Source organism: Aspergillus fischeri, genomic scaffold, assembly GCF_000149645.3.
Source record: "Aspergillus fischeri NRRL 181 1099437636264 genomic scaffold, whole genome shotgun sequence".
NCBI lineage: Eukaryota > Fungi > Ascomycota > Eurotiomycetes > Eurotiales > Aspergillaceae > Aspergillus > Aspergillus fischeri.
Window position 1 is genome coordinate 4,779,915 of NW_001509762.1, and position 16,445 is coordinate 4,796,359.

General features: G+C 51.8%; 5 protein-coding genes across 5 annotated transcripts, besides 1 other annotated feature; 3 read left to right on the plus strand and 2 right to left on the minus strand.

Annotated features, from left to right (window-relative positions):
- Positions 1 to 76: 76 nt before the first annotated feature.
- NFIA_088390 (DnaJ domain protein) lies at positions 77 to 1,121 on the plus strand (the record flags this gene model as incomplete). The annotated part of the gene is made up of 2 exons (XM_001260779.1): positions 77 to 263; positions 337 to 1,121. The coding sequence occupies 2 exons, from the start codon at positions 77 to 79 to the stop codon at positions 1,119 to 1,121; spliced, it is 972 nt and encodes a 323-aa protein (XP_001260780.1).
- Positions 1,122 to 2,618: 1,497 nt separating this feature from the next.
- On the plus strand, positions 2,619 to 4,944 carry NFIA_088400 (universal stress protein family domain protein; the record flags this gene model as incomplete). Its single annotated transcript, XM_001260780.1, has 4 exons — positions 2,619 to 3,738; positions 3,797 to 4,581; positions 4,655 to 4,716; positions 4,779 to 4,944. 4 exons carry the CDS (start codon positions 2,619 to 2,621, stop codon positions 4,942 to 4,944), a joined length of 2,133 nt encoding a protein of 710 aa, XP_001260781.1.
- A 582-nt stretch (positions 4,945 to 5,526) lies between these two features.
- Positions 5,527 to 7,624, plus strand: NFIA_088410 (H(+)-transporting V1 sector ATPase subunit B; the record flags this gene model as incomplete). The annotated part of the gene is made up of 9 exons (XM_001260781.1): positions 5,527 to 5,628; positions 5,715 to 5,799; positions 5,876 to 5,895; positions 5,978 to 6,013; positions 6,090 to 6,251; positions 6,325 to 6,641; positions 6,698 to 6,972; positions 7,038 to 7,256; positions 7,323 to 7,624. The coding sequence occupies 9 exons, from the start codon at positions 5,527 to 5,529 to the stop codon at positions 7,622 to 7,624; spliced, it is 1,518 nt and encodes a 505-aa protein (XP_001260782.1).
- Positions 7,625 to 8,133: 509 nt separating this feature from the next.
- On the minus strand, positions 8,134 to 10,470 carry trpB (tryptophan synthase TRP5; the record flags this gene model as incomplete). The annotated part of the gene is made up of 3 exons (XM_001260782.1): positions 8,134 to 9,862; positions 9,942 to 10,245; positions 10,335 to 10,470. The coding sequence occupies 3 exons, from the start codon at positions 10,468 to 10,470 to the stop codon at positions 8,134 to 8,136; spliced, it is 2,169 nt and encodes a 722-aa protein (XP_001260783.1).
- A 152-nt stretch (positions 10,471 to 10,622) lies between these two features.
- Positions 10,623 to 10,651: a microsatellite.
- A 1,054-nt stretch (positions 10,652 to 11,705) lies between these two features.
- On the minus strand, positions 11,706 to 14,036 carry medA (transcriptional regulator medA; the record flags this gene model as incomplete). The annotated part of the gene is made up of 2 exons (XM_001260783.1): positions 11,706 to 12,161; positions 12,225 to 14,036. The coding sequence occupies 2 exons, from the start codon at positions 14,034 to 14,036 to the stop codon at positions 11,706 to 11,708; spliced, it is 2,268 nt and encodes a 755-aa protein (XP_001260784.1).
- Positions 14,037 to 16,445: the final 2,409 nt, after the last annotated feature.

A 16,445-nucleotide genomic window follows, 5' to 3' on the forward strand; every position in this document is an offset into this window, starting at 1 on the left:
ACCATTTTGGGCCATATCTTGCCAGTCTTTCTCTCCATATCCTTCCCCTACACCTACTACCGTAAACAGCGCAAACATGCCTTCTGATTCCGAGGATGTGTTCGAAGAGAATCACGATGAAGGAACCACCTCCGACGAAGAAGACGGACCATCTGGCCCTCCAGTTGCAACCGATCTCTACGAGGTTCTCGGTGTCAAAGAGGATGCGACTCAGGACGAGATCAAGTCTGCCTACCGGAAGCTGGCCTTGAAGCATCACCCAGGTAACTACCTTGAGATTTCCGCCCAAGCACAACCGGTGATTATTGAATTGTGGTACTGATTAAATCGACAAAGACAAGGCTCCTGCCGACCAGAAAGATCAAGCGCATTCCAAGTTTCAGCAGATTGCCTTCGCCTATGCGATCTTGTCGGACGAAAAGCGCCGCAGGCGGTTCGATCGCACCGGCAGCACTGCGGAAGCGGCCGCCGGCGACGAAGATTTCGACTGGACGGAATTCTACCGAGACCTATACTCGAACTCGGTCGATACGGATGCGATTGACAAATTAAAGAAGGAGTATCAGGGCTCTGCGGAGGAAGAGAAGGATATCCTGGAGGCCTTCGACCGCCACAGAGGTGACATGGACCGCGTCTACGAGTCGGTGATGCTGAGCAATGTGCTTGATGACGACGAGCGGTTCCGCGCTACTATTGACAAGGCTATTGCCGAAGGCAAGGTGGAGGGTTACAAGAAGTACACAGATGAGCCGGCAAAGAAGCGCCAGGCGAGAATCAAGCGGGCGCAGCAGGAAGCAAAGGAAGCCGAGGAGCTGGCCAAGGAGCTGGAGGAGAAGAAGAAACCGAAGACGGAAGTCAAGGAAAAGACGCCGACGAAGAAGAAGAAGGCAAAGTCGAAGGACATCTCTGATCTCGGCGATCTCGCTGCAGCTATCAAACAACGACAAGCCAATCGCATGGAATCGCTCATGGAAAAATGGCAGACAGAGGCGGACACGCTCAAGGGAGGCAACGGCAAGCGCACTAAACGGAAGACTCTTTTTGAGGAGCCGCCCGAGGAAGCATTTGCTGCCACCGCTGCTCGTCAGGCTTCCAAGAAGACGAAGAAGTCGAAAGCGTGAGCGGCCCACTTGGGATCTCCCCTTTTTATTTTTTGTCCTTTTTCGACCGGCGTCGGGAGTCTTTGGTACTTGGCAGGTCTCTACATGAACCCTTGGAAGAAGGTGGACATCTTACGGAAGGATTGCACATCACACTGCATATCATATTTGAGCGAACTGAAGGTACCTGGTGTTTCTATGACTTCTATGATGCTCATTGCTAAGAATAGCATGATAATATGTAGCAGGACACAATGCTAGATCATTACTATCATGATCACTGCGGAGTATTACCCATCAATATTAGAGGGGTAGCATACCCCGGTATTTGCTTTTTATCAGGCCCCCTTGATTGCTCCTGTATGTATGGTTGATCATTTTCGATCCGCATTCAACATGTGATGCATTATTAGCGGCAATCTCCGCCTGAAGTTGCTACACCAGTAAATACAAACAGGCCAGGTGAATTCTATGCTCACCGTATGCTCTCTATGCCTTCAAGGACATAGCATTGATTCAATCCGAAGCCAATCTGACATATAATAATCGCCTATTTTGTGGCGGCAGAGACTATTACTATTACCCGCTTGGAATGCTATCCTCAGGCAATTAGGCTTCACAAGATTTCACTCAAGCAATGGATCGTCTTCTCCATGATCACCAAGCCTTGTGACATCATGCAAGGGATAATTTGTAGAATGAAGATGATGAGAACCCTGGCTCTTCTATCTTCTCTCTTCTTCTGGATGGCAAAGAGCAATATTTGCCTCAGCCTCATGTGCTTTGTATATGATGCCCCGCTATGCCGAGCCTTTTGGACGTTGTGCCCGACTGTGTGTGACAGCGGGCAGAACCTTTTGTGTTCCTCCCTATTTCTCTAGGCAACCCCCTTTTTGTATCATTCTTGACCCCTGTAAGTTTCTGCATCTTTTCCATCTCATAAACCACCTCCCTCCGTGTCTAATCCATCTCGATCCATCCGAGCCTCGGTGCGGTTGTTGTCTGTGGCGCTTTTCGACTCCTTCCCTCTCTTGGCGTTTTGCGGAGAAACCGTGGGAGATTCCTACCGCGTTTGTGACGGACAAAAGATATTCATTTCCTTTCGAACTGCTGCTCGTTTTCGCAACTTTCTCTTGCGAGCCTCTGCAGTTCTCTAGTTATCCCTATCTATTCTCGAATTTGAGGGGCGGAGAGAACAGCGCCTCTTGTCTACAGCTCCGTTCCGTGTTGTGGTTCGGCCGGATCAGAGCATCGTCAGCCAAGCAAATACACTTACTGGCCTGTCAAGGTCTCTCAGCCTTCCGACTTCTGGACTGGAAAAGGCAGAGAGCTTCTGGTCCTGAATGCGGAACTTGAATACGTATACATCAGCCAGAAAGGCGAAACTGACGAATCATCGTTGACTAATCGATCTCTCTCCACATTCCTCGACGCTTGGCCAAGTCTTGCAAACAATAAAGCATATTATCCATTATCTGACTTGGGACTGTCAAACCGCCGCGGGCGGAACCACCCAGAATGGCCGCATACAATAGTAGCGCATACAACCGGACGAAAAGACGAGCCAGGTCATCTCTGGCGGGTGCTCTGGAGTCGGAACGTCTTGAATGGGTCGAAGATGAGCGTCTCGAATCCGGCCCGTCGTCTAACCGAAGGCCCCCAGCCCAAGCGGCCCCAGTGCGGAGCCGGCTCGACACTGCTCCATCTCCTGATATATTGCCTCCGCGCCATGGCTCCATCGCCGGTATTGGGGTTGGTGTGACTTCTCCTGCTAATAATCGTCGCAGCTGGGCAGGTCCTGTTTCGGATTCAGCATCGCCGTCGGGCTCTGGTGCTCCAGGGACTGCAACATCGTACGCTTCTTTGAAGAGATTTCCCGGTGAATCATCAGAACCGTCTGCAGCTCGCAGGGCTTCGGACAATTCGGATCAAATCTCGATCGGAAAGAAAAAAATAGTAGACCGAAATAAACTCGACAATAACGAGATGCCGGTGTTACCGAAGCGTACTATTCAAATTCAATTACCGGAGAAGCCTCCGAGGGAACCCTCCCACCACCATAAGCCATCGCAGAGCAAGAGCACCATGGCTGCGATGATGTCGGGATTTGACTTGAAAGTCAGTCTCCCAAGTTTTGCCAGAGGAAGGACGCCCTCGCGACAGAGCTCGTCCCGGGGGGCGTCACTCGACTCTCGGGTTCCCCAACGACGTGCTCGGTCCGGCTCTCAAAATCGCTCACTTGGCTCCAATCCGCTGAACCTTTCATCCTCAAAGCCGGCCAAGCCGGCGACGGTCAAGGAAAAACCATCCCCCATGAACAACACTCATACCAATCACTCCGATCCCGCCCTTCCGGAGTCAGTCGGCAATGGCACCAGTGTGACCTCGCTCCCTCAGGAGAGCGAATCTCCAGAACCGGACATTAACACTGCTACATCGTCCACTGGGGATGAGCGCTTGGCCAAGGATCTGTACGATAGCGAGAACAACCCAATGGACAGCAGCGAAGACGAACCCGATGAGTCATCGTCGAGTGATGATGACAGCGATGGTGAGATCGAGCGTGGCCGAAAGAAGGCTCCGAATGCAAGTGATCAAGCGCCTTCTCTAGGGCAGGTAGATGGTGCTACGGATGAGCGTATGTATTGCTTCATTGAGATCTCTATAGCTTCCGCGTACTGACAAACATTACACAGGCGACCAGGTGATTGAGGAGAAGTTGAAGGTGACATCTCTCTCAGATCAGAAGCCCACTCTGGTGCACTCCGCAAAGCAGGGTCCGCATATGCTTGATGTTCATCCTCGTACGAGCTTTGATCCTGGCTCCGCTCTCAGTACACCGTTCGGATCCGACGATGAAGCGGAATTGTCGGATATCAAGCGAGCTCAGAAACTCACCATGCAACTGTCCGCTATTGACACTTCAGTCCCCAACAGATCGATTAGAACCATCATTCGAGGCGACTTCGCCCGACTACAGGAAGAGAGCGAGGGCGGACGTCGCCGGCAGCGCAAGTATCTAGTTGCCACTGACCTCAGCGAAGAGTCTGTTTACGCCCTGGAGTGGACAATCGGTACCATCCTCAGGGACGGGGACACCATGTTTGCTGTCTGTGCAGTTAACGAGGAGCTGGGCATTCCCTTCGGGTCGTCGGTACAAATCGGAGAGGGCGCCCAAGCAATGCAGGACTCGGCAGCAATTGTTGGTTCCCAGACGGAAGAAACAGTCTTTAAGTCACAGAATGATTCGATCACCAGTAACTTGCCTCGTGCGTTGTTGGGTCGTCTAGGACAGGGCACGGACAGTAAACCAAGCTCTGTCGATGCCCGGGGTGTGCCCAAAGGCCAACAAGAGAGAAACCGTGCGGTGGAGATTATTTCTCAAACCTGTGTCCGTTTGCTCAGAAAGACCCTTTTGCAAGTCCGAGTTGCTGTCGAGGTGATTCATTGCAAGAGCCCGAAACACATGATCACAGAAGCTGTACGTACTCGTCCTGGTGCTTACAAGTCCGCGACCAACGCTTGCCCAGATATACTGACCACTCTACCGCTAGATTGACGGTCTCGAGCCTACACTTGTTATCGTGGGAGCTAGGGGCCGAAGTGCTCTGAAAGGGTGAGTCGCTCGAGATGACGGGTCTGCATCTATATGAAGCTAATATAATGTTGCTTGAGCAGTGTCCTCCTTGGATCGTTCTCCAATTATTTGGTCATGAACTCATCTGTCCCGGTCATGGTGGCACGCAAGAAATTACGAAAGCAGACCAAGAACAAGAAGACCAATGTTCGCCTTTCCAACAATCTTGCAACACCAAAGAAGCTAGCTTTTGCCAAGGTCGACTAGATTGCGAACGAGTCTTATGGCTTCCACAATCCTTTCTACGGTTGTCTTTATGATGCCATAATGCATGGCGGGCGTTTTCTCATATTTCCATAATGATGGAGGTTTTTTTTTCTTGATGTATGATTATGATCTACTACCATGGGGGGCAAGGATGATTTTTCTATCTGCAATCTGCTCTTGCTGGCTCTCTTTTACCTTCTCTATTCGAGCATCACTCTCTATTGTGTCCCATCTTTTTATGTTGTCAGAGTATGAGGATACCCTCATAAACGGGCTGAGCCCTTTCAATAAAAAAATGATAATAATTAATGACAAAATATCATTCTCTCCTGGAATCTCGACAAGCCTGTATAATCAATAATTAATACTAGACAGTCTCGAAAGAGATCATCCTGACGGAGCGGAGGAGCATCACGTGCATGCGTCACCGCCAAGCTAGAGCTGCGGGCGTGGATCCCTCATCGATCACCTACGGACGACAACTTGGCCCCCTCGTCAGGAGCAGCTCTTCCTGACCTTTCATCCCCCTCTCCTATAGCTTCCTTCAGCGCTTAACGGTCGTCCGCCAAGGATCCTGCAGCCATGACCGAATCATTCGTTGACCCGAGGATGACCAACATCAAGCCTCGCATCCGCTACAACACCATCGGAGGTATCAACGGTCCGCTAGTCTTCCTTGATAACGTACGTAATTGGCCTGGGGTCGCAGCGTCGACGCAAACCTATCTGCGTCATGAACGGAATGGCATACTGACATTGTCTGTGACAAGGTCAAATTTCCCCGCTACAATGAAATCGTCTCTTTGACTCTGCCCGACGGGACAGAGCGGTCGGGTCAGGTCCTTGAAGCTAGAGGTATGACTTACTCCTGGCGTTTAGAGCGATAGATCTGCCAGGTTCGTGACGGCTGATATCTGGGACGAATGAATAGGCAACAGAGCAGTTGTACAGGTGTGAATCAACCCGATAATGCGAGGCTATGAAGCTCGGTTTTTGCTATGCGGGGTGCTCATGGTTTCGCGACTTACTATAGGTTTTCGAGGGTACTTCGGGCATCGATGTTAAAAAGGTAAACATTTGACCTCTGGATGGTAGAAGTGGTGGGTTTCTGGAGCTGGATCAGCTGCTGACTGCCCTCATACTAGACCAAAGTCGAGTTCACCGGCCACAGCTTGAAGCTCGGTGTGTCCGAGGACATGCTGGGTCGTGTCTTTGATGGATCAGGTCGCGCTATAGACAAGGGTCCCAAGGTTCTGGCGGAAGATTATCTGGATATCAACGGTCAACCTATTAACCCCTACTCGCGAGTATGTATCCGCCCTTCAGTCATGGCAATGACAGGGCTTGCAGGGTGGTAAAGCTAATACGTGGAACTTCCAGGTCTACCCCGAGGAAATGATCTCCACCGGTATCTCCGCCATCGATACGATGAACTCAATTGCCAGAGGTCAGAAGATTCCCATCTTCTCTGCGGCTGGTCTTCCCCATAACGAGATTGCCGCTCAGATCTGTCGGCAGGCCGGTCTGGTCAAGAAGCCCACCAAGGACGTCCATGATGGGCATGAGGAGAATTTCTCGATCGTTTTCGCGGCTATGGGTGTGAACATGGAAACGGCCCGTTTCTTCACCCGGGATTTCGAGGAGAATGGCAGTATGGAGCGTGTCACTCTCTTCCTCAACTTGGCCAACGATCCTACGTACGTTTGCCTGTGCTGCTCCGTTTGTCTGCCTTGTTTGATTAACTGCTGTCCAGAATCGAGCGTATCATTACTCCTCGTCTTGCTTTGACCACTGCCGAGTACTACGCCTACCAGCTCGAGAAGCACGTCCTGGTTATCATGACTGATCTCTCGGCTTACTGTGATGCCCTTCGAGAGGTTTCCGCTGCCCGAGAAGAAGTCCCCGGTCGTCGCGGTTACCCCGGTTACATGTACACTGACTTGTCGACCATTTACGAGCGTGCCGGTCGTGTGGAGGGCCGTAATGGATCTATTACTCAGATTCCTATCCTTACCATGCCTAACGACGGTAAGCAGATTTGCGAGCAGATTCTCTTGCGTTCGCTTAGCAGTTTGTGCTGACTGTGTCTCTAGATATCACCCACCCCATTCCCGACTTGACAGGTTATATTACCGAGGGACAGATCTTCGTCGATCGTCAACTGTACAACAAGGGTGTCAACCCGCCGATTAACGTCCTTCCTTCTCTATCACGTCTTATGAAGTCTGCCATTGGTGAGGGTCGTACCCGTAAAGACCACTCCGATGTGTCCAACCAGCTGTATGCCAAGTACGCTATTGGACGAGATGCCGGTCAGTTATCCTTGACAGAATCCCCAAGGATCATCATTTGAATGCGCACTGACACTTCATTCACAGCCGCCATGAAAGCCGTCGTCGGTGAGGAAGCCCTTTCGTCAGAGGACAAGCTCTCCCTCGAGTTCCTGGAGAAGTTCGAGCGCACTTTCATCAGCCAAGGTCCCTACGAGTCGCGGACCATCTTCGAGTCCCTCGACATCGCCTGGAACCTGCTCCGCATCTACCCCAAGGAACTGCTGAACCGTATCCCCAAGCGTACTCTGGACGAGTTCTACGCCCGCTCCGCACGCAAGCTGCCGGCCAAGGACACAAGGGACAACTCCGCGGAGAACGTGGGCGCTGCTCCTCTCATCGAGACCTAAATCTTTCATATAAGCGTGTGTTGTCGTTGTCCTTCTCGTTGCCGAGGTATGCGTGGCTCGTCCTCGCCGAGGGGCGGTGTTTCTTTCTTCTACATCTCGTCGTCTTCAGCTCGCGCCGTTAAGCTTTCGTTTTAAGAGCTTGCATATATCTCTTTTTTCTGTTATGTAGTTGTATGTTCGCACAGTATAAGTCAATCTCTTGGAAATAAAGATATATCCGGATAGATTTAGCATGTGGTGTTGGTACGAACTACTCAGTAGGCGTTGCTGTCATAACTTCAGTCAGCATGCAAAATCTATTTATTTGATTCAGCTTTTAGATACAAGTGTAACCCCGAAAGAGGATGAATCATCATCGAGCTTTTCTCATCGCCGATGCTATATATAAACTACATCGTCCTATTTTAAGCAGACCGAAAGAATTAGGAAGATGGGAAGAAGAAAATCGTAAGTGCCCAAACGTCGCTCATAAGCAAGATAAGCTGAAAGTCCACACAGGGGAAAGCAGCTTAGAACCGCAGGTCCCAGCCGATCTGGGGACCCAGACGGGGTAGTTCGTCCGCGACGCTCTGGACGTCCTTGTCTCCTCTGCCGCTCAGGTTCAGGACGATGTCGCCGGTCTTCATGGACTTGGCGAGTTCCATAGCGCCCCAGACGGCGTGCGAGGACTCCAGGGCGGGGATGATGCCCTCGGTCTGCGCGAGGGTGCGGAAGCCGATCAGGGCCTCGGCGTCGGTGGCAGCGATGAAGCGGGCGCGGTCGCTGTCCTTCCAGGAGCTGAGTTCGGGGCCGACACCGGGGTAGTCCAGGCCGGCGGAGATGGAGTGGGTCTCGGAGATCTGGCCGTGTTCGTCCTGGAGGACGTAGGTGCGAACACCGTGCAGCACGCCCTTGCTGCCGCCGGTCAGGGTCGCCGAGTGTCTGTTTGTGTCGATACCGTCGCCTCCGGCCTCGACGCCGACCAACTTGACGCTGGTGTCCTTGGCGAAGGGGTAGAACATGCCGACGGCATTGCTGCCACCGCCGACACAAGCGACGACGGCATCGGGGAGTTTGCCGATGGCCTCCATCATCTGCTGCTTGGTTTCCTCGCCGATGACGGACTGGAAGGTACGCACGATGGTGGGGAAGGGATGAGGTCCAATGGCGGAACCGATAATGTAGTGAGTGGTGTCCAGGTCAACAACCCAGGCACGAAGGGCCTCGTTGACAGCATCACGCAGAGTCCTGCTTCCGGCATCGACGGCCACGACGGAGGCTCCAAGGAGCTTCATCCGGAAGACGTTCAGGGCTTGCCGGCGGACATCCTCAGCACCCATGTACACCACACACTTCATGCCGAACTTCGCACATACAGTGGCCGTGGCGACACCGTGTTGTCCAGCACCGGTTTCAGCGATGATTCTGGTCTTGCCCAGTCTCCGAGCGATGAGAATCTGACCAAGAGCGTTGTTGATTTTGTGACTGCCAGTATGGTTGAGATCCTCGCGCTTGAGCCAAATGTTGGCACCTCCTACATATTCAGTGAGGCGATTGGCCAGGTGCAGGCTGCTGGGTCTACCCATGTATGGGTAGTAAGAGCGGAACTCCTCCCAGAACTTGGGGTCATTCAGAGCTTCTTGGAAGCCGCGCTCGAGCTCGGCCAAGCAGTCCATGAGAGACTCGGGGACGTACTGTCCACCAAATTCACCGAAGCGCGATGGCTGAGCAGCAGGGTTACCAGTTCCATTGAGAGCGTCGATCTGGTCGGCCAATCCAGGACCGGCAGGAGTATCGGCCTCGGTAACAACAGCGGTAGGCTGCGAGACAGCCGGTGCCTGGGCCTTCTCCACGGCCTCCAACACGTTGATCTCATCAGTCAGGATACCCTGTGCATCTCTCTCGAGCTTGCGGCCAGTGACACTCGACAAGTACTCCTCGGCGTGCTTAGCCGCCTGACCGGCAGGGGCCTGGCCCAGGACAGTGATAATCTGACTACCAATGACAACACCCTCGGCGAGTTCCTGCACATTCAAGAAGTGCTCACGGGTGCTGACACCGAAGCCCAGAGCAGCGGGCACGTTCCCCGACCACTGGTGAACGCGCTTCAGGAGCTCGGGGAGGTTCGAGCTCAGCTTTCCCGTCGCGCCGGTGACACCCATTCTCGAAACGACGTAGATGAAAGAATCGGCGATCTTGCAGAGCAGCTTCATACGGGACTCGGAGGTAGCAGGAGCGATAAGCGGGACATAAGACAGTCTATGAGAGTAAGTTAGCAACATTCACCGAATCGAACCCCGCGCCTGTCGGAGGCTCGCACACAAGACGCAATACTTACCCATTGCTAGAACACAGATCTCTGAACCGCACCGCCTCTTCGGGAGGAAGATCGACCATGATGAACCCATTGACACCAGCCTCCTTGCAATCCTTGAGCATACGCTCCTCACCATACCGCAAGACAGGGTTATAGTAACCCATCAGAAGCAGCGGGGCCTTGAGGCCTCTGCTTCTAGCTTGACGGACCATGTTCAGCACTGTGGTGACCGTGACGCCATTGGCCAGAGCCTGGGTGTTGGCCTTCTGAATGGTGGGGCCATCTGCGATGGGATCTGTGAAGGGAATGCCCAGTTCGATGATATCTGTCGGAATCCAACGGATTGCGTTAGCATTGAGGCTTCATGGTCCGGGAGGCGAATGTGAGGGTGCGCGGCGGGGTAAGGAACCATACCTGCGCCTCCATTTTCTAGTCCCAGGAGAATGTCAACTGTCTCCTCGACGGTGGGATAGCCGGCTGTGATGTATGCTACGAGTGCTGCGCGCTTCTGCTCTTTGCACCTGGCAAAAGTGCTCTTGATTCCTTCCATGGCGTGTGTGAATGGGAGCGGGAAACTGCTCAAAGTGAGGGGCGGATTTTAAGGTTTGAAGGATGTTAGGGATCAAAGGAATTGACAGTAGAGAGGGAGGGAGTGAAAGTGTGTCAATGGAGAGGGAATTGAGGGAAAATTAAGAGAGAGATTTGAAAGGAAAGGGATTGAAAGGAGAGGGAGGCAAGGGTCACACAGCGTCAGTCTCACTGTCAGCTCAGTCAGTCCTTGTTCTGTTCCTGGTTTGAGTCACTCTTTTCTTTTCCCGCCGATGCGCCGATGACCCGCCGGTCAGGTGACTCGCCGATAAGATAAGGCCCCTCGTGCGGTATCCCGGTTACCATACCATACACCAACGTTGTTGATATTGCCTGAGAAACCACGGCATCCTGAGGCATTCTATCCCCATTTTGCACAAAATAAACCGAATAAAGACAATCAAATTATTCCCCAATATCCTTCTCGGATAACTATAATTAAGACAATCGACGAAGCTGAACTAATTACCAAAACCGGAAAAGCAGAATGTACCAGACGCCTAGCTATGCATATAAGCTGGACACTCAAGGTGCGAACATCGGCCTCAAGATGCACGCAAAAGCCAAACAAGGACGAGTATGCCGATGCCTGTATATTCAACCAGATGCCCAAATACACAGAGCGGCGGCAGACAGGGGGAAAAAAATGAACAATCCAACCTGAGTAAACCCACAAGATCCTTGTGTCACTTCGCCAGAGCTGCCCATTATCAGATCCGTCCCAAAAATCACGATTTTTTCCAGACCTGCGAAATGCAAAAGGAACGACTGCAGCGCCATGCAATGCCATATAATGTACAACCGTCGCAAGGAGTGGAATCAAAATGCCCGCACAAGTTCCCAAGCTGAAAAAGGAATGTACAACACACCGTTAACGTATGCCATGTCAGAAAACTCAGAGAATCAACAGAGAACAAGAACATTTCCGGGCATTAAGACATCAAAGTATTCAAGGAGAGACATGAGATCATTGCGAGTGATCATAACCAAGCGCCGTGGCTAATACCAAAGGAGTGACGAGAAGAACCGGCGACGGGACTGTCGCGCACAAGAACAGCACCGAAACAACCAAAACCGAATATAAAAACAAAGCAGCCAAAACGCCGGTAAATGCAGTGGGGAGAAGGGATATAGGGGACCCCTATATGCTCCAGTGGCCAAATTTCAAGGAGCCATAGTGCGAGACAAGGGGGTGAATCAACACCCGTGGGAAGGGTCGGGTAATGAATAAGGCAAAGGACCTAGATAGCTATAGCTGGGGGCCGCACTTGCCGAAGGGTGATGGGCAAGGCTGTTGGGATCCCATGACGGCCGACTGACAGGAGCTGTGAGTGAGAGTTGTCCTTGCTGCTGGCAGACAGCGGGATATGCGTATCCCGACGCCATACTATGATATGGTTGAGTGACTGCAGGTAGCACTGCTCGCAGTTCAGACGTTCCGGTCATGTGGGGACCCGAGGAACCAGTGGGGGGGGAGTAGGCTGGTGTTGCAATGCTATGACAGTAGCTGCTGGACGGAGCAGCGTCGGAGACTGACTGGGGAGAAGCTGCAGCGTACGGCTCCGTTCCCGAATCCGACGCTGTTCCGTTGCCAGCAAAGGTGGAGCTGATTGGCGTTGGCAGCGCCCCAGCGGTTGATGAGTAACTTGCAGACTAAGGCCACCCTGCGTTAGTCGATGCCTCCATAGCTGAGGGAAATCTGAAGGAAGTACTTACGTATTTTCCAATGATTTTCTTGAGGGCATGGCTGAGGATTTTCCAAGGGAAGACTTTCACATCCTTCTCAATGTTTCGAGGTTTGGGGGCGGGAAAGCCCATAATAACCTTGAAGAAGTCTTCACTGTCTGCTTTGGCTTTGGAGACGGTGAGGGGTCGGAAGCCCTCCAAATTTCTGCGGATGCGATTCTTCTCCTCCACGGTGAAACGGACGCCGACAAGGGATTCAAGAAGATAGATGGTGTCCACACTTGTCACGAAGCATTCATCTTTGCCTTCCCAATAGATGCAGCTGATGCAAATACTGTTGGGGGCGCGCTCATCCGGGGAGACAGGCTTGAAGTCGGCGTGGATCGTGCTTCCGTTCTGCATGCGAGTGAATTGAACCAGACGCCGCTTGGCCTCGCGCTCTTCCTTTGTCCACCCCTCCATCATAGAGTCCAGGTCCCCGTTCAGCTTGAGGACGGCTTTTGATGGGTACATAGCATACGGATTGAATGATTGCGCGTGCCCTAAGCCATTCGCCTGCTGCAAGGTCGACGTCCGAATAAGAGTCGGATTAGCTGGCCTTGCCGGCGAGGATGATTTGTGTTGACGCAAGCTGTGAGCGATCGCGTAGGCAGGGGCCCTTGAATCGCCAGTCATATTGACAATTGAAGGGCTCCATGCCGGGGTGAGCGGGGAAGGTGCTCGAATGGACGAGTGCGATGCGGATGATCCAGCAGAATATTGCGCAGGCGCAACCCTGGGGGAAGCATTCGCATGGTATGGAGGCAGGAATCCATTCATCGCGGGGAGCGGCTGCAAGTAGGGTGAATAGGAGGTCGTACGGCCATCTTCATATCCCTGCTGTCCTGGAGCCCGTCTGATTGGCCTGTAGGCGACATTCTCCGAGTAGGAAGCAATCCTTCTCTTGCGCGATTCATCGGAGGGTGAGTTTTGCGAGGTCTGCTCATATGTGTAAACGCCTACTTGCAGCGTGTCGACAGAGCCTCCTTGATGATTATCGATTACGATTTGCAGGGGCACGGCAAGTGACGGGGATCCCGTGGCGAGGAACGGGGGGGTGTCAACGGAGAGAGCATACTGAAAGGACGACCCCTGCAAGCCGAGGAAATGTGGGAGACATTCACACTTCTTCGACCCGAAGGCAAGATAGAGAGTCGCATACGGAGATGAGTGAAGATCTTGTGGGCACTGAATTTGCACAAATACCCGTGTTCCTTCTGATCCTCTCTGGGGATTATATGAGATGACCTCTGGCAGCTGACGGGACTCTGCACCAAGCATGGGCGACCGGCTCTCCTCGTAAGAGCTAGCGTACTCCTGATTTGGCAAGTATGGGCCACAATCGGAAATCTGGCTGGCTTGATCAGCCATGGGGGATGGGACGAGCGAGGTAGCGGTCACATAAGGAGTCTGGCCATAGGTGGAATAGGAAGCACCGTTATGCAGAGATCGCGCAGACTCGTAATCTGAGAGAGTCAGCCGGTCCGTCTGTCTGCGTTTGCCAAAGTAGCAGCAGTGCTCAAGGAAGAAAGAGGGCACAAACTTACCTAGCAAGGCCGCTGACGGGGGTTTCTGAAAAGTCGACATAGACAAGAAGGGCTCAGACTTGGCCAGGAGGCCGTCTGAAAACGCGCCGGCAAATCGTGACTCTTCAGGATCCGAGAAGTCCAGCGACTCGTCTAGAATCAGAGGTGTTTGGAAGTCGGGGTCGAACTGCGAAGGCGAAGAGGTCAGGACAAGAAAGAGGGAAAAGAGCACACAATCCCCAGGGGTTTCGCGGAGAGACAAGAATTGAGTCAACATTGAGAAACTGACGGGTTCAAAAAGGGGGAAAGGGAAGAGAGCAGTGGCAGTTGGGCAGCAACGAGAGAAACAGAAGTTCGGGACTTTGACTTACCAGAATACCGTGTGTCTTCGAGTAAGCCAGTTTGAAAATGTTGCAGCAACTGCAACGGAACACAACAGCCTAAAGAAGCGAATGACAGGCAATATATCCTGAAAAACGATAGGATGTCGGAAGGGCACCACAGGGAGCTCTCCGAGACAAAACGAGTGACGGTACGAAGTGGCTGTTAGTCTCCAAAAGAAGAGGCGTAACGACGCAGCTTCGAATCAACGACCAGTGTTCAACACCGAAGGCTGAAACCAGCAAATGTTGGCAGCAGGCTAGGCGTCAAAGACAGGCCACGCTACTGAGAAAATCTAGTCCGAAACACCCTATGAAAGCAGCGGGTGCATTTGCACACGATATATTGACTCTCCAAGTATGGCCGATCCCGACGGGACAACAGTGAGATATCCGTCAGACGGTCTCAGGATGGCAAGCGATCTTTGTCAAACAGACCAGAAATTGAGGAGGCGTTTTTTCGTTTCTTTTTGTTCGCTTGTCTAATCTCGCTCTAAGCGAACGAAGTCTCAGGATTTCCTGGAATCGCTGACCATAGAGGGGATTCGGTTGCAGGCGGGCCACGAACTACTCAACTGGTGAGCACGAACCTCGCAAAGCAAAGAGGGCCGGCTTTCTGCATAGACTAGTAAGACTTACCGAGTGAGATAAAGAACAACAGAAAGTCTAACCAGGTCACACCTGAGGCAACTTGACAGCTAATATGCAAAATCTAAGGTCCACCGAAACGACTGACGAAATGACCTACACCCTAACAATGTCAACAACAAACACACAAGGTTCACGGGGAAATTATGACAAGCGCATGCTGAATTAACACGAATCCTAATTTTCCTAGTGGCCTGGTGCACCAGAGGCACGACCTGGATGAAGCAAGGAGTTGAGGAAGGCAAAAGGGGACACGAAAGGGGACTGATTTTGATGCAAGGCACTGGCAGCGCAGTGGCGAAGGGGAAGAGGGGAGGGCTAACCTTGTCAAATTAACGAGCTCCTGTCACTTCCAAGAGACTCTCTTGCTTCCCAAAAGGGGCGAGGTTTGAGATAATCTCTGCTTTTTCGGAAAGAAGTGGTGCTTTCAACCGAGACACCTGTCCAAGACGAGTAGGGTCCAGAATCACCACCACCTCCTGAACGACGTTGCTGCGGGCAGGAAATTAGGACAAGCTGAGTCCCACTTTGATATTGATTTCAAGGCGCAGATGAAGCCGAAAGGGATGATTGCTGGAAAGGAGATCAAAATCCAAAAGAGTAACCAGATGATCTCTAGGCAAACGGCTTTGCGGGGGGGGAAGTCGTTTCTACAGTCAACTGCGAATCGAGACCGAACAAACGCACGGGGACTGGTAGGTAGTTCAAGCGGAAGAGATGGTAATAATGGTCCGTCAATATTGGTTTGATCCTCCCTTGAATTTCCCCTAGAAGGTGCAATATAGTCGATTCGGGCCCAGATGGAGGGGAAGGTGGTCGACAATCAACGAGGGCGTGATACTCGCGAACGATGCGATTAACTATTATAGGGTATATTGAATATTGAATAAATCGATCCACCAATGTCGTTTTCTCTTCTTTCTCTCTCTTCAGCCAACAGATATAGCGAACGTCGTAATAACCTTGCGCAAATAACAAGCGAGCGTGATGGCGGACGTGTGATGAGCGAATGTAATAAAGCGAAAGTAAGAAGAATCGAAATTCCTCAAGCTGCCATCTCAGGAAGATGTGGAGGGGAGGGGGAAGGTAAGATAGATGTATGGAAGAAGAGGTAAGAGAGGTAGAAGTAGGAGTACGAGATGACGAGAGATATAAGATTATCTGCTTTCTCTTGATTTTCTTCCCCCCTTCCTTTTTTAAAACCGAGGCTGCGGTGGTAAGAAGCGTAGTAGGTAGACTAGACGGACTGATTGATGGGATGGTGACTTTGAGTACTTGCTAGGGCAGTGTGGCGGGGGGATGCACAACGCACCGGTGTCAAGGAACTTATCTAAAGGAATAGACTAGTAGATTGATATGGAGTAGCTTTTTTATCTAGTCTTCATCATTAGATCTTTTTTAGTCCTACGGTCCTGCAAAGTACGGTTTGCTGGTGGTGCTGGAAGTGGGTGGATGCCCTACTAGGTACCTATCTAGCACTCGAAGCAGTAAGTGGTTTTCTTTAGCAAGGTACCTTAAGTTAGTACTTAGCAGTTGTGGTACAAGGGTCCTGAATACTACGTACCACGAATTTCTTCCCCAGCAGCACGATTTCCTTATTTCTTTCCCGTTATTTGTTTTTTTTTTTTTTCCTTACGCGAGGCGACTCAAGTTAACTC